This window comes from Phalacrocorax aristotelis, chromosome 5 (genome assembly GCF_949628215.1).
Source record: "Phalacrocorax aristotelis chromosome 5, bGulAri2.1, whole genome shotgun sequence".
Lineage (NCBI taxonomy): Eukaryota > Metazoa > Chordata > Aves > Suliformes > Phalacrocoracidae > Phalacrocorax > Phalacrocorax aristotelis.
The window spans coordinates 26,737,344-26,754,494 of record NC_134280.1 but is presented as its reverse complement, the minus strand read 5'-3'; the positions used below and the strand labels follow the sequence as shown (position 1 = coordinate 26,754,494).

Sequence of the window (17,151 nt, the reverse complement as noted above, 5' to 3'; positions counted from 1 at the left end):
TTGCATCTCTCTATGTACCTTAAAATATTGTTTCCTCCCCTCTATTTGTTCTGCTGTGCTCAACGTTTGTGACTTCTTACCCTTTGTTAGAGCCAGCTGTCTTTGTGAAGAAACTGAGTGATCAGTATGTGGAGCCTGGCAAGCCCATCATCCTGGAAGGCACTTACACAGGCAGCCTGCCCATTTCTGTGACATGGAAGAAGAATGGCCACACCATCACTCAGTCTCAGAAGTGTAGCATCACCACCACAGAGAAATCTTGCATCCTAGAAATACTTGATAGCACCAAAGAAGATGCAGGAGAATACACTTGCCATGTTGAAAATGAGGCAGGAAGAGATGTTTGTGAGGCTGTAGTCGCTACCCTAGGTGTGTGCTTCCTTTGCTTCTCTTTCTTGCCTATTCTTTCAAGCATACGCGTTCCAAGGCCTGGCGCTATAACGAGCTTAACTAATTGCTTCTCTTTTTTAGAACCTCCCTATTTTGTTACACACTTGGAACCTCTTGAGGTATCAGTTGGGGATTATACAACATTGCAATGCCGCATTGCTGGAACACCAGAAATCACTGTCTCTTGGTACAAAGGTGATACAAAACTCAGGTCTACTCCTGAGTACAAAGTGTTCTTTAAAGACAACATTGCTACACTTATTTTCAACAAAGTGGCTAGCAACGACAGTGGAGAATATATCTGCAAGGCAGAAAACAGTGTAGGAACTGCATCTACAAAGGCTCTCTTAACAGTTCAAGGTGATGATTTTATATAAGCTTGCTCCAAATTCTTTTGCTCTTGCAAAACTATAAAAATATTGCTTCCTGGGGCATATTTATCCTTTACTCACTTTCTTCTAGAGCGCAAACGACCACCTTCCTTTGCGAGAAAATTAAAGGACATCGAGCACCCTGTTGGTTTACCCCTTAAATTTATGTGTCGGCTCAATGGCTCAGAACCCATTACTGTGACTTGGCATAAAGATGGTGTGCTGCTAAGTGATGACCACAACGTGCACACATCCTTTGTCGATAATGTTGCAGTGCTGCAACTGGTGCGAACTGAGATGAATCATACTGGGCAGTACTCCTGCACAGCCACCAATGCTGTGGGCACAGCCACCTCAAGTGCTAGGCTCACAGTGGCAGGTGTGTTGGCTTACAAACTTTTGCCTGGATCACAGGCTCTTGCCATTTCATGCATACGATGGTATCTGTGTGTTGGATTAGCTTTTTTCTGAGGTATGAGTATTACACTGTTTTCTTGTGTTTCTAGAACCCAAGCAAGCACCTGTCTTTGACACCAAACCAGAATCTATTGATGTGCCTTTTGGAGAAAGTGCTGACTTTGAATGCCATGTTACTGGAGCCCAGCCAATACACATTACCTGGTCCAAGGACGGTCGGGAGATCCGAACTGGAGGAAACTTCAATATTACCTTTGTAGCCAACACAGCTCACCTTCGAGTGCTCAGAGTGGGTAAAGGAGACTCTGGCCAATATACCTGCCAAGCTAGTAATGAAGCTGGGAAAGACTTTTGCTCAGCCCAACTTGGTGTCAAAGGTATTAAGATTAACTCACCTTCATTTGTGTGTTTTCTTTTTCTTGGACAAAGAGACCTCTTTGTAACTGAGTCTCATCTTCCACTCTTTCCAGTTTGGAAATACATATAAAGTAGCTTTCCAGAAAGCTGACATATGTCATGTGGAGACCTTCTCCTATCATACTGCATGACAGTAGAAGCCTTGTGCTCCTGCAAAACCTCCAAGGGGAAAGTTTCCCTTGTGAAGCTGTTTGTATGGAGAGTTACAGTCACCCTGCTTTTTTTTTTTTGTCATTAGTGCTTAAACTACAGTCACAGTGGTATTCACACATAGCAATTACTATATGGAAAATGGTGATATGGTAAATACAAGTACCTTGCATTTGTAGGCCAGCATTGGTGACTTTTTTCAAATTTGCTAAAGATTTCAGTTTTAATCCTGAATTGCTGGTCTATACTATATTGAATCTAGACTATAAATCACTTAAGTTCTTCATGCAGAAATATACTTTAAAGATGCGTAAGCAAGTGAAATTATTCCTACCATGTTTCTGCTGCTCCTGCAGGTGAAGTGCTTGTCAAATCTTTTGTGTCAGCCTGGGGGTATTTTCATCCCTGAAAGGTAACAGCAAAATTTCCCTTGGGTGAAGAAATCATCCTTCATGTGTCTTTTACAGCTCCAGCTGTCTGATGCAGCAGACTCCAGAGTTGGCAGAACATAGTTTTAGTTGTTGCCTTTGCCTTCTTTTCTCTGTCTTGCGTCTTTCCTTGAGAGGAAACGCTGGTTGGGGATACAGCCAGCTGCTGTAGCAAGCTTATTTTGTTGTGCCCTGATACTCTTGTGTTCTCCGTAGCTCTTGCTCATCATTTCACATGGCAAACAGGTATACTGTCACTCTCTACGTACTTATTTTGTTCTGCAGAACCTCCCAAGTTCATCAAGAAGCCTGAAGCTTTGCGGTTTGTGAAGCAGGGGGACACAGTTCAACTTGAATGTAAAATCAGTGGCACACCAGAGATCAGAACCATGTGGTACAAAAATGATCAGGCACTCCAGGCAAGCGAGAGGCTCCACATGTCCTTTGTAGACTCCATGGCGACGTTAACCATCTTGGGCGCCAAAACTGAAGATGCCGGCGATTACATATGTGAAGCCCATAACTCCGCTGGCACAGCCAGCTGCAGCACTTCTGTTGCAGTGAAAGGTTAGCAGCATGGCTCCACACACCACCAGAATTCCTGGCTTCTGGCCCCACTCCCAGCTGCACACCTGCCTGACCAGGGAGCTGCTGCTATGGCAGTTGGTGGCTGCTGGGGCAGTGTCTCTCCAGCTGCTCCCACATTCAAACACAGAGCAGCAGAAAGCAGGCAGGAAATAGCAGTGGGTGTTCAGCATTGTGCAGCCATTCCCTGTCTCCCCATTTAAGTCAACTGCAAGCTGAATAAGGCAAGTTTGTCAGGTCACAAGGCAGCGTGGACTAGAAAGAGCACCAGCCATGATGAGGGAGCTGGATATACTTTGCAGCCATCCTTCTGCCTCCTCTTTATATGTAGTGATGCTGGCAGGAATGAAATTTAAGACAGAAGAGGAGGCTGTGCTGCTGAGTTTCCCTGATGGTAGCTTTCATGACTGGAAAGAGGCAGGGAAAGCTGGAATGTGGCCCTGGAGCGAGGGGGAGCTTTGGAGGAGGAGCACTGATCACTGACTCCAAACAGGTGCAGAAGTGTCACATTTTCTGCCCTTGGGACTCTGAGTGCTGGGATGGCTTACTGGGAGAAGCTGGGGCTCAGCATTTTTTAGAGGTGAGGCCACATATTTGGAAGCTAAATATGGGTTTACAAGAGTAAGTGTAGGCCCCCTTCCTGAATATGTTGCCTCCTGCTACTATCCAGAAACCCACCCAGGCAAGCAGGCTCACACATTATGATGTGATTCTTTTTTTATAGAACCACCTGTTTTTAGCAAGGTGCCAAGTCCTGTGGACACACTTAAAGGCTCAGATGTTATCCTCCAGTGTGAGATAGCAGGCACTCCACCATTTGAGGTGGCTTGGTTCAAGGACCGGAGGCAGGTCAGGAGCAGCAAGAAGTTCAAGGTGACAGCAAAGCACTCTGTTGCCAGTCTTCATATTCTCAGTCTGGAATCTCAAGATACTGGAGAATATCAATGCAAAGCTATGAATGAGGTGGGAAGCGACACTTGTACCTGCCCGGTGAAATTCAAAGGTTTGTATCCTAGAGGACAGAAAGCATCACCGCCCTCTTTTCTTGATCTCCTGGCTGTTCCTCTTCCAAGCAGGCATGCATGATTAACCCTCCTCTGCCTCCTTGTTTTTGCCATCAGAACCCCCACGCTTTGCCAAGAAGCTGAGTGACACTGCAATCTTCGTCGGGGAGCCAACAGCCCTGCAGGCAGTTGTGGAAGGATCCCCACCAATTTCTGTTGTCTGGCTCAAGGACAAGGGTGAAGTTATTAGGGAGAGTGAAAATGTCCAAATGTGGTTTATGGACAACATTGCAACTCTTGAGATTGCCAGTGCAGAGGGAGCTGATGTTGGGAAATACATCTGCCAGATCAAAAATGATGCTGGTATGCGGGAGTGCTCTGCCTTTTTACAAGTCCTAGGTGGGTATAGTCTGCTTCACAGGTACTATATCTTACAACTTGCACAATTGCCTCTACCAGCCATTGTTTTCTGGTTATATCCTGTGCTTAGCAGTTTGTGGGTAGATTTTTCTGGTGACACACTGACCCCTCCCTTCCTATTTCAGAACCAGCAGTCATCTTGGAGAAGACTGAGCCAATCACAGTAATGGCTGGCAATCCTTTTACCTTGGAGTGCAAAGTAGGAGGAACACCTGAACTTATCAGCAAGTGGTACAAAGATGGCAGAGAACTAAGGAGCGACCGCAAATACCAAATTACCTTTTTCAACAATATATCCACTTTGAAAGTCTTTTCTGCAGACAGGGGAGACAGGGGCTTGTATACTTTTGAGGTGCATAATGAGGTGGGGGAAAGCAGCTGCACTTCTTCAGTTGATGTCTCAGGTCAGCTCTATGTCTTTGTTGTTCACACTTTGCTTTATAAGAACCTTTTCTTTTTACCCCTTTCCTTTCCTCTGAAAAAACCCCCAACACTTTTCTTCCTATTTTTCTGCCCTGTCCTACTTAGATCGTCTTGTTCCTCCTTCATTCTCAAGAAAACTAAAGGAGACAAACGGGGTTCTGGGATCATCAGTGCTTCTGGAGTGCAAAGTGTCTGGCACATCCCCCATATCTGTGGCCTGGTTTCAGGATGGGAATGAGATTGTTAGTGGAGAAAAATATGAAATCTCATTCTTGGATAATGTTTGTGCTTTGAAGCTGAATGCCCTGGATGTCACAGATACAGGGCCATACACTTGTGTGGCAGCCAATGTGGCTGGATCTGATGAATGCAGTGCGTTCCTGACAGTACAAGGTCAGTGGAAGGATACTACAGCCCCTTCAACAAAAGTCTTCTTCCCGCTTCTCTTCTTTCCCTCTGGTTCCCCATGGTTTCTTTTTCAATTTTTTTTTCCTGTTTTCTCCCTCTTTCTCCTTTTTTTTTTTTTAACTCAAACCTGCTCCAGTTTTCCTCCCCCACAGAGACTTGCTTATTAACATCTTTCTCCCTTCTCACTTCTTTGCATGATCCTTAGAACCACCTTCTTTTGTGAAGATACCTGATCCCCAGGAAGTTTTGCCTGGATCAAGTGTGACATTCACCAGCTACATCAAGGGCAGTACTCCCTTCAAAGTGACCTGGTTCCGAGGCATCAGGGAGCTGATGCCAGACAGCAACTGCTCCATCTCTCTGGATGAGTCTGTGGCACACCTGCAGCTGTACAATGTGGAGCCAGGCCACAGTGGGGACTATGCCTGTGTGGTCACAAATGATGCTGGCAGTGCCTCATGCACAACCCAACTCTTTGTGAAAGGTGTGTTGTGTGTGTATGCACAGGTCTCCCTTCATGCTCTGCCTCCAAGCTGGCCACATCTGTCCCTCTCACTATTGTTTTATGCCTCCTCACAGAGCCTGCAGTCTTTATGAAGAAATTAAGTGATTTCAGTGTGGAGCAGGGGAAGTCCATTGTGCTGGAAAGCAGCTACATAGGCACCCCTCCCATCTCTGTCACCTGGAAAAGAAATGGCACGCCCATTGCTCAGTCTCCACGCTGCAGTGTTACGACTACTGACAAATCTGGCATTCTTGAAATTTTCAACAGCACCAAGAGCGATGAAGGCGAATACACCTGTGAGGTGGCAAATGAGGCGGGTGGGGATGTTTGCCGCAGCCTTGTATGCATCTTAGGTATGCATCATTCCTGATCCCCCTAAGGCACCCCAGTGATGCTCTGCCTCTGATCACCATGCTCTCTCCTTCCCTAGAACCACCCTATTTTGTCACACACCTGGACCGTGTGGAGGTGAAGGTTGGCGAGCCCGTGATCTTAAAATGCCAGATTGGTGGTGCACCAGAAATCAAAGTGTCCTGGTACAAAGATGACACCAAGCTCAGATCAACACAGGCTTACAAAATGCACTTCAAGAATAATGTGGCAACACTGGCGTTCTCCACCGTGGAGGACAGTGACATCGGAGAATATATCTGCAAAGCAGAAAATAGCGTTGGCTTCGCCACCTCCACAGCTTTGCTTGTTGTTAAAGGTGATGGGCCAATGGCCACTCTTTCCTGGGGCAGTTTGTAGGAACTCATTGTTGTCTACAGAAAGGGGTTCTTACTACTTTCAGAGTTAATTAATTCTAGATTGACAGGGTGGCTTCCTACTTATAGTGGTGATTATTATTGTTTTGCAGAACGTCAACTTCCCCCTACATTTGCCAGAAAACTGAAAGATGTTCAGGAGGTGGTTGGTGCCCCAGTGACATTTGATTGCCGCATAAATGGCTCAGAGCCTATCCAAGTGTCTTGGTACAAGGATGGGGTTCTCTTAAGCGACAGTGATAACATGCAGTCAGCCTTCTTAAATAATGTTGCGACTCTTCAGATCTTGCAAACTAATATGGCTTACTGTGGCCAATACACTTGCTCAGCCCAAAATGCTCTGGGGACTGCATCTTCCAGCGCCAAACTTCTCCTCACAGGTTTGTAGCTCACACTTAAACAAAGATCTTTTCATGACTTTGCGGTTTTATTGCTTCACCCTTTTTCCTCACTCTGCCCTTTGTATGGTGGCCAGGGAGAATGGGTATGGCATGGTGAAGTGTGTGGTAAGGAGGGCTTGGTGGTGAGCTCTGCCATGCTTTCCTCTTTGCAGAACATCTACAACCTCCTTTCTTTGACATCAAGCCAGTATCTATCGATGTGGCACTAGGAGAAAGTGCAACCTTTAAGTGCCACATGACTGGCTCTGCTCCCATGAGGATTAGTTGGACCAGAGATAACAGAGAGATCCGTCCAGGTGGCAACTACAAGATGACGCTTGTGGAAAACACGGCCAGCTTGACAGTCCTAAAAGTCGGTAAAGGGGATGCTGGACTCTACACATGTACTGCCAGCAATAGTGTTGGAAAGGACGCATGCACAGCTCAGCTGGCTGTACAAGGTATTGCTGTGAGCTTTAGTGTTCATTAGGCTTTTCTTTGCAAGACAGACACCTGGAAAAAAAAGCCCTGAATGCAGACGTGTATGAGACTAAAAACCTTTACAAGAGGCTACACTGAGATATCTTATTTCATTTAAATATTATTGTAATATTTAAACCCTTGTTCATCTTTCTTCTGGTCTGGTATAGTGCATGATTTGTCCTATCAAAGGATTCTTCCATTTAAATGTTAACTCTGACTTAGTATCCTTTGCACCTTTATGAAAGGCCCTCTTGGCCAGCACAATCTGTCTTCCTCAAAGTCTGTCTGCAGGAGTGACATTCACTAAGTTGTCCAGGGGAGGGAAAGGTAACTGAGAGAAACTTATGAGACTTAAATGTATTTTTACTGGGTGTGCAGCTTCTGCAAATAGTTTCACTCTTTCACAGACTGAAAGCATTGAAAACTGCTGTTCTAGACAGCAGAATTGAAGGACCTGAGGGCAAACTTGGTGACACATATCCATTCTGCCAACACTTTGCTTCTCCACATAATGTGTGGATCTTATACATTTCAACACTGTAAATTTATGACCGGAACAAACTGTCTTGGTACAAACGACACTTGTATATTAGTGCAATTTCCTCAGTGTAGGTGGGAACACTGGATTTATTTATAGCTCTTCAGGATATCTCATTCTTACTGATTTTATGAAAGAATAAAGGTGAAATACACTATTTAAATTATGCATGAGTTCAAATGTCCCTGTTGGTTTAGTGCTTTCCTTTTTTTTTTTCCCTTTGTATGAATTTGGGGGGAAAATACCAAAAACATTGGAAGAGTACATATTATCACTTTTTCTCTCTAAGACAAATATCACAAGAAGTTGAACTACTACTAGCAAGATTTAGTAATAATTGCTTCTCATATGTATTATATATATCTAGGGTATTTCTACCCATAGGGGTTAATTGGTGGGCATGGGAAGGGTGTGACAGACTGAATTACCTGTGGATTCAGTGGCAAATAGGGATGCGGTTGTTATGTAGCTTGACTTACAAAAACCATTGAAAGTTTGTAGAAAGACATCTAAACTCTTTAAAAGTTATAAAGCTTGTTCCCACCAGAATAAAAATTCTGTTTATGATTAATGATAGCATTACTAACAGGGTTTTTTGACCAAAGTTACCATTCATAAGATGATCCTGACTGACCTTATTTATTTTCTTACTCTTCAACTCTTTATTCATAAAGTCCTGTAATTATTCCTTTTCAACAGGATTTTTTTTTTTGATCCTGAACTTACACTAGCACTCCCTTCAATCTTTTATAATTTATACAGTTTTCCCAGGGCTGTAAAATTAATGATGTTCATTGTTTGTCAGTCAGTTTCTGTGAAACTTGGAAAGGCAAGCTCTTTGTGTGCATTGATTTGCAAGTGTTTAAGCTGAACAGATGCTGTCTCAGTTCTATGGCACACAGGTTTGGGTTTGTTGGTTTTTTTATAATGAAGCTCTTTTGTTCAACTGATCTTGAAAATCTCCCAGTTTTTTATTAACTTCCCCACTTTAATGTCTTAGGTTCCCAATCTGTAGTTTTAACAATTGCTTTACGTTCAAGAAACTGCTTTGCATTCCAAGTACATATCTTATTAGCTTGTATATACTGATTTTTGGAACGGAATGGCATTAGAGTGTGACTACTCAGCAGCTCTTATTATGCAGATAGATAGTCAACTCTCTGTCAAAGTGAAATCTGATAGTAAATTACTAAAGTTCCAAGAGTCATTGAGTTAACAAGCCATCATTTCTATTTTTAGATACTCTAAGGAAGTTTTGTTACTAACAACATAGGATGTCCTGCAAATGTCCCACAGGTTGAAGTAACCCGCAATAAAATAGATATTCTTCCTACACTTTACAGACAGATGCACAAAGAGGCACTTCATCCTGTTTTGCAGAGAGGTTGGTTTGTTGTGCCCACATTACCACCTCTTGGTTTTACTAGTTATATCTTTGATCTATGAGCATTCAGCCTTGTGATCCTGAATCATCTGTACGGTATTTTTGATGAAAAGTGTCAAACCTACTCTCCTTTCTCGCCTTACAGAACAAAATGTAACCATCCGGTTTACTTTTCAGTCACAGGACCTTTAACACCAATTTCTGTAATACTAGCCAACTCATAATTTCTCCCAACATGATTACTTTGAACCTCTTTTGTTTGCTACCTAAGCTTCTTGACTTTTATTCCTTATATGCACCTTTATGATTGGCTTTGCAATAAATGTGTGTAGGGTTATAATGCAGATACATTTATTGACTATATCAATTGTTAATGACACATTCAGATGTAAAAGAGTTGCTATAATGCTCAGCATAAATGTTCTTAACATTTCTTGGCTGAACAGTTTGGATTCTTGCATTTCCATCAAGGATTTTGATTACTTTTATAATACTTAAAGAAGACCACGCATGTCAGCTGATCTGTACTGAATGCATAGGAGGAGAATTAAAGTGGGACAATAAAGTAAGGAGAAATTAACTGAAATGCAGACAGAAAACTTACTTGCTTCCTAATCTAGATTTTGGATCAACTTGAAGTAATCTAAAAAAAATTTCATTGCAATTGTAAAATTAGAATGTTTGCATAAGTCCCCAGAGTTTACATTTTACATATATTTTCCTGCTTATTCAAAGACTCAGTGCAGTTGAAAGCATCATCTCCCCTTTTTGGCTTTCCAGAACCACCAAGGTTTATTAAGAAACTAGACTCCTCAAGACTTGTGAAACAGCATGATTCCACTAAGTACGAATGCAAAATAGGGGGATCTCCAGAAATCAAAGTCACCTGGTACAAAGGTGAAACCAAGATCCATCCCAGTGAGAAATACAGAATGTCCTTTGTGGATTCGGTGGCAGTCATTGAAATGGACAGCCTCAGTATTGAAGACAGTGGTGACTACACTTGTGAAGCTCAGAACCCAGCGGGTACTGCAAGCACCAGTACCTCACTGAAAGTAAAAGGTCAGAACCCCAGTTCTTTCCTTACCTTTCTATCTGTATGAGTCCTCCTTTGTAAAAAAAGCTGTTAAATCTGACTTTCTTTAGTCAGAGAGGCCAAAACCTGTCTGAATAGATGGTAAATCTCTTGCCTGTTTGTTACGCTGTAGCAGATCTTTCTCATTTATGGTTTGTCTTTGCTGTTCAGCATCACAATGGCTGCTTGAATAGACTGTCCTCTTTAATCTCCTTTGCTCAAATAATACAAACTTTAATTCTTTTTTCTTTTCAGCACCTCCCATTTTTACCAAGAAGCCCCATCCAGTCCAGACCTTAAAAGGGTCAGATGTTCACCTGGAATGTGAGCTTCAGGGCACTCCTCCATTCCAGATTTCTTGGTATAAAGACAAACGAGAAATTCGGAGCAGCAAGAAGTATAAGGTCATGTCCGAGAATTACCTAGCTAGTATTCACATTCTTAGCGTGGATACTGCAGATGTTGGTGAATATCACTGTAAAGCTGTAAATGATGTGGGAAGTGACTCCTGTATTGGCTCTGTAACACTAAGAGGTTTGTATAAAGACTGACACCTTCCTGGCATTTCATTGCTCCTATCATTCTCCTCCTACTTTTCCGCTCCTGGCGTGTTTTTTTTTTTACTGTTAAATATCTTCTCTTAAATAGCACCACCAACCTTTGTAAAGAAGCTGAGTGATCTCACTGTCGTAGTTGGAGAGTCGATTGAACTGCAGGCTGCAGTAAAAGGATCACAGCCCATTTCTGTCCTGTGGTTAAAAGACAAAGGAGAAATCATTAGAGAAAGCGATAATCTTTGGATCTCCTACTCAGAAAACATTGCAACTATGAGGATTGGAAACGCAGAACCAGCCAATGCAGGGAAATACATTTGTCAGATAAAAAATGACGCTGGAGTTCAGGAATGCTTTGCCACACTGACAGTGCTAGGTTGGTAGCATGAGAGAAAAAACAGGATGTGTTTTAAGATGCTTTAAAATTTCAATTTGTATGATACTAATAACTATTGCATTGTTGTTTTTAAAAATGTTGTGACTTGCATCTCATTGCAGAACCTGCAGTCATTGTAGAGAAGCCAGGTCCAGTCAAAGTTACAGCTGGAGACTCTTGTACTCTGGAATGCACAGTAGACGGCACACCAGAGCTTACTGCTAGGTGGCTTAAGGATGGGAATGAACTGTCCACTGACCATAAATATAAAATCAGTTTCTTCAATAAAGTGTCTGGGCTTAAGATCCTCAATGCAGGACTAGAAGACAGTGGAGAATATACTTTTGAGGTGAAAAACAGTGTTGGTAAAAGCAGCTGCACAGCTTCAGTGCATGTTTCAGGTTAGTTGACTACTCTTTTTGAGTCCCATCTGGTCCTATAGTTCCTTTACCAAACCTTCAGATAGCAAACTGTTTCTCATGACTGCCAACATGAGAGACTCATTGCTTGTATAATTGTAGGAGTACTTGGCATGCCACTTTGACAAGCATCAATAGATGCCTGCCTAACCTCTAGGGGCAGGAGTTGTTGCAAGGGCTTGATTTCTTCAGCCTTCTTGGACAGCTGGTACAATATTTTTGCTTGTGAAAAAGAACTGCAAAAATAAAAGGTATCCCTCAAAAAGTGTGACTGAAAGCTCCTTATCCATCCTTAACCATCAATTATCTACTTTTCAGTGATTTAGGAGCAGATTGCTAAAGCAGATATATCAAAAGAAAGTTAACTGATTTTATTATGCATGGAGAACTTTTTGCATTTTAATCTCCCATGTGGTAAGTTTTTTTTTTTTTATTATTATTTTTTTTACAAATGCAGATCGTATTATACCTCCTTCTTTCACAAGAAAACTGAAAGAAACATATGGTCAGCTGGGTTCTTCTGCTGTACTGGAGTGTAAAGTTTATGGGTCACCACCTATTCTGGTTTCCTGGTTTCATGACGGGCAGGAGATTACTAGTGGAGACAAGTATCAGGCTACCCTTACAGACAATACCTGTTCTCTGAAAGTGAATGGACTTCAGGAATCTGATATGGGAACTTATCTGTGCACAGCTACTAATGTAGCTGGGTCTGACGAATGCAGCGCATTCTTGAGCGTTAGAGGTCAGTATCAATAAGAACCCAGAGTCAGAGGGCACAGATTTATTTTCAAAAAGAGTTGATTCTTTGCTTTGTTACATATTTCTAATTACTATGCTCTTCATCAGGAACTCAAATGTACTTCTTCTCGATCTGTTTTATTTGCATGCTTAGAGCCACCATCTTTTGTGAAGAAACCCGAACCACTGAATGTTTTATCTGGGGCAAACATAACCTTTACAAGCATCATAAAAGGCTCCTCTCCATTGGAAGTTAAATGGTTTAGAGGTAGTGTTGAGCTAGTACCAGGACACAGATGCAATATCACCTTGCAAGATTCAATTGCAGAACTGGAGCTGTTTGATGTACACCCACTTCAGAGTGGAGACTACACCTGCCAGGTCTCTAATGAGGCAGGGAAGATTTCTTGCACAACACATCTTTTTGTCAAAGGTTTGTCCAGACTACTGTTTCTTATGCTTCTTTTGCTTCTAAAAATGATCTATTGGCTTTATTTAATTTCTTTTCTTCCCATTGTTCATTATAGAACCAGCCAAATTTATGAAGAAGGTTAATGATTTAAGTGTAGAGAAAGGAAAAAATTTAATCTTGGAATGCACATATACGGGTACTCCACCAATTTCAGTGACATGGAAGAAAAATGGAGTAAAAATAATGCACTCTGAAAAGTGTAGCATCACCACTACAGAAACGTCTGCCATACTGGAAATCCCTAGCAGCAAACTAGAAGATCAGGGGCAATATTCTTGTCATATTGAAAATGATTCTGGACAAGATAATTGTCATGGTGCAATCACAATACTAGGTGCGTCAAGCCACCATCACTTTATCATGTGTTTTCTGAACTACTAATGGTCATTGTGCGATGCCTTTTTATGCTAATGGTGTGTGTTTGTTCTTCAGAACCACCTTACTTCATTACACCTTTGGAGCCAGTGCAGGTTACTGTTGGGGATTCTGCATCCTTACAGTGCCAAGTTGCTGGAACACCAGAAATGATTGTATCATGGTACAAAGGTGACACAAAGCTGAGAGGAAGTGCTACTGTGAAAATGCATTTTAAGAACCAAGTTGCCACTCTAGTTTTCAGCCAGGTAGACAGCAGTGACAGTGGGGAGTACATCTGCAAAGTAGAAAACACTGTTGGGGAAGCTGCTTCATCATCTTTGCTGAGAGTTCAAGGTGAATATTTCATTTAAAAAATAGGAAAATGGCCTAATTTTCTTAAGTATGCTTGGCTGATTTGAAGAACAAAGACTACCTTTTCCTTGTTAAACATTTACTGTTTCTTGACGTGTAAGATACCCTGCGGCACTGTCTTCTATTAACAAAGGGCTAACAGTAAAGCTAATCAAAATACATCTCTTAATGACCACAGCTCTTCTCTAGAGATGCAAGCTTCTGCATCTTCCTTCCCCATTGAGAATATTGCTTTGATTGTTTCCCCCATTAGCAGTCCTGAGGGTTAAATAGGCTCACTGGGCATAACTGAAGGCAGAACAGTTATATATTTTCCTGCAACTGTATGCACAGTGCTCTATTCACATCAGGGTCTGATTAAATTATATGCTGAATAAAATTTTTAATCAGAAATTATGATCAAAAATCCAGCGTACTCTACTGTATATTAGGCAGTGATTATTGGTGAGTACAGCAATAGGTGCATATCTTCTGAAAGCCCTCACTGTACAATTCCTGTTTTCCTACAGAGCGTAAACTTCCTCCTTGTTTTACACGAAAATTAAGAGATGTTCATGAAACTGTTGGCTTACCAGTTACATTTGACTGCGGCATTGCTGGTTCAGAACCTATTGAAGTATCTTGGTTTAAAGACGGTGTACGTGTAAAAGAGGACTATAATGTTCACACATCCTTCGTAGACAATGTAGCAACTCTCCGTATTTTGAAGACAGATAGGAGCCTTATTGGGCAATATACCTGCACAGCCACCAATGCAATTGGGACTGCTTCTTCTAGTGGCAGGCTTGTCCTTACAGGTCAGTGGGCTGTGAAATATTCAATGGAAATATCTTAAAATTCAGTTTTGTTTTATATATGGATTTAATATTGTACAAAAAATATTTATTTCACAGAGGTTTAAAGCAAATTGAGATTTTAAAGTGATGCTTTTTTATTTCTTTCACTCTTCAGAGGGGAAGACTCCTCCGTTCTTTGATATCCCAATTACACCTGTGGATGGTATTATTGGAGAAAGTGCTGACTTTGAGTGTCACATTTCTGGAACACAGCCTATTAGAGTCACTTGGGCAAAAGATAACCAAGAGATTAGAACAGGACGAAACTACCAGATCAGTTATGTAGACAACACAGCCCACTTGACCATCTTGAGAGTTGACAGGGGAGACTCTGGAAAGTATACATGCTATGCTAGCAATGAAGTTGGAAAGGACTCTTGCACAGCTCAGCTGACTGTTAAAGGTACAGAATAGATAATACATTTTGTGCACATTTTCCCTCCTTTATTTATAAAGGAGGTTAGCCTTACTGCTGCAAGAGAAGTTTGAGAAAAACTTTTGAGACTTAGCTTGAAAGTACCTATCTGGAGATACCCATGGGTCTTTTAAGGGAATTAGGAAGAGTCACTAACAACAATGGGGGAGAAATGAAAGAATATGTTCTTTGGCCTAGTTTCTCTATAGGCTTTAGCCTATTTCTTTCTTGAGAACTCAACAAAAACCTTGGGGTTTTTTAAATGGCATTTGACTTGAAACAATATAAGAGGACTTTTTTCAAGTAGGAATATCAACTGACAGTGACTGTAACAGCAAGACACCTGCTGTTTATCTTGGCATACTTTCACTTTTAAAAGTTCTATTTAAATGAGATTAAATATCAGTTCCCCAACGTTCAAATTTTTCTTGAAACATTTTCTTTAGAATTTTTCATTTCAGGTTTAGTTCATAGAATTTGAATAATATGTTCTTTTTTTACAGAACGAAAAACTCCACCTACTTTTACTAAGAAACTGTCTGAAGCAGTAGAAGAAACAGAAGGGAATGAACTTAAACTTGAGGGCCGTGTTTCTGGCTCTCAGCCTTTGACTGTTGCTTGGTATAAAAACAACCAGGAAGTTCATTCAAGCCCTCACTGTGAAATATCTTTCAAAAATAATACCTTACTTTTGCATATAAAGAATGTAGAGCAATCAGATGCTGGTTTATATACCTGTAAAGTGTCCAATGAAGCAGGAAGTGTGTTGTGTACGGCTTCTGTTGTTATCAGAGGTTAGTTGAGGTCTTATATTTTTTTGCTTCTTACTTTTCTTTGTTGTATGCTAGCTGCAAATATACAGCCTCTATCTTATGAGCTGCTTTTACTTACCTTAACAGCAGTAATTTGTCCTGAGACAGACAAGATAAAACTGAGTTAGACCACAAAATGAAGGAATTCTTTTGTGATTGAAATAAAACAATGATTTTCAGGGAGGGTTTTTTTTTTCACTATTTGCTACGGCTGATCTAAAGTCAGCATTGAAGTCTTTATGTGACATTTCTGTTGAATTTTTAATAATTCTCTTTTCATGGAATAAGAGTTTTTCTGTGAAATTACATCTAAGTTTGGGCATCCTTGACAGTGTGTTGTGGCAGCATGTCACTTCATCATAATACTCTTGCAGGAGAGTGCATATTTGTTTCTTTAAAGGTGCTTATAGAGTTTTGCAGCTTAATATCAGTGCTTTAGTTCCTGCATTATTTTTTGCATGTGAATGTCCTTGCTGCATGGAGAAAAGATATTTCTTGCATGTTTGCTTAGAGAACATATTCTCTTTATATTTATTCCATTTTCTAGAACTGTAATCCATATTCTCAGACTTCTGCTTATCCTCCTTCATTCCTTGCCATTGTCTTCTTAAGAATCACATGAATCTCTCTTTCTCTTACATTCTTAATCCTCCTTTCCTTCCTTGCCTATTCACTCAAGCATTTTCATATTCCAGAACCTAAAAAGCCTCCAGTTTTTGACCAGCCTCTTCAGCCAGCAGCAGCAGCAGAAGGTGATACCCTTCAGCTCAGCTGCCACGTTCAAGGATCGCAGCCAATCCGGATTCAGTGGCTGAAGGCAGGGAGAGAAATAAGAGCTTCAGACAGATGCAACTTCAGCTTTGCTAATGGAGTAGCTCTTCTGGAACTTGCTGCAGTTAACAAATCCGATTCAGGAGAATATGTATGCAAAGCTTCAAATGCAGCTGGCACTGATACTTGCAAATCTAAAGTGACAGTTAAAGGTACAGTAACATGGAGAAAATCAAGGCTTATGATGGAAATTTAAAACAAAAATGCCATCCTTCTTTGCTTTCTGTGAAACAAAAGTGTTGATAAATTAATAGCAATTAGTACTTTTAGTTCTTTGCTAAACTGTACAATCTGGGAAGACAGTATATTTAACAATTCATATATATAAATAGTGACATAAGCAGTGGGAGATCAGTGTCAAATTGATAGTGTATTCTTACCAAAAAGATTAAGAATTTAGTTTCTAAATCTAAACACCTAATTTATGGAAAATGCAAGCTAAATGAATGAAATTACTTGGACATGCATATTTTATGGAAAGGATGGGACCAGTGGTGTTTATTAAAAGAAAATACGAAAGGAACTTGATTGAACATGTGGTCTTAGAGTTTAATTGCTTCAGGACTGTTACAACTCTAAGACATTTTGACCTTTTAGCTGAAAGTAAATGTTGTCTATCCATGAGTCCTTCCATGTAGGTCTTGTCTTACCATTGCATAAAAGACATGAGTTCAGTGAGATGTAGAAATAGTATCTATTTCACTATATGGGTAGCTGCAAGGCTAACAACTAAGCAAAAGAAAAAAAAATTAACAGATCGCTGATAAAAAAAGTGCAAATAACTCTGAGGGTGGAATTTCCAGAAATAGAAAAGAGAATAC

General features: G+C 41.0%; 1 protein-coding gene across 1 annotated transcript in view; it reads left to right on the top strand.

Annotated features, from left to right (window-relative positions):
• Positions 1-17,151, top strand: part of TTN (titin) — a 240,981-nt gene that overhangs the window by 67,555 nt on the left and 156,275 nt on the right. Inside the window, exons 71-96 of the mRNA XM_075093587.1 lie at positions 91-369; positions 472-750; positions 853-1,140; positions 1,268-1,555; positions 2,459-2,740; positions 3,483-3,761; positions 3,880-4,161; positions 4,308-4,586; positions 4,711-4,998; positions 5,219-5,497; positions 5,593-5,871; positions 5,949-6,227; positions 6,378-6,665; positions 6,839-7,126; positions 9,851-10,132; positions 10,401-10,679; positions 10,794-11,075; positions 11,198-11,476; positions 11,952-12,239; positions 12,390-12,668; positions 12,763-13,041; positions 13,140-13,418; positions 13,946-14,233; positions 14,388-14,675; positions 15,191-15,481; positions 16,195-16,482. Coding sequence (XP_074949688.1) covers positions 91-369; positions 472-750; positions 853-1,140; positions 1,268-1,555; positions 2,459-2,740; positions 3,483-3,761; positions 3,880-4,161; positions 4,308-4,586; positions 4,711-4,998; positions 5,219-5,497; positions 5,593-5,871; positions 5,949-6,227; positions 6,378-6,665; positions 6,839-7,126; positions 9,851-10,132; positions 10,401-10,679; positions 10,794-11,075; positions 11,198-11,476; positions 11,952-12,239; positions 12,390-12,668; positions 12,763-13,041; positions 13,140-13,418; positions 13,946-14,233; positions 14,388-14,675; positions 15,191-15,481; positions 16,195-16,482 — 7,359 coding nt within the window. The remainder of the gene's footprint in view (positions 1-90; positions 370-471; positions 751-852; positions 1,141-1,267; positions 1,556-2,458; positions 2,741-3,482; positions 3,762-3,879; positions 4,162-4,307; positions 4,587-4,710; positions 4,999-5,218; positions 5,498-5,592; positions 5,872-5,948; positions 6,228-6,377; positions 6,666-6,838; positions 7,127-9,850; positions 10,133-10,400; positions 10,680-10,793; positions 11,076-11,197; positions 11,477-11,951; positions 12,240-12,389; positions 12,669-12,762; positions 13,042-13,139; positions 13,419-13,945; positions 14,234-14,387; positions 14,676-15,190; positions 15,482-16,194; positions 16,483-17,151) is intronic.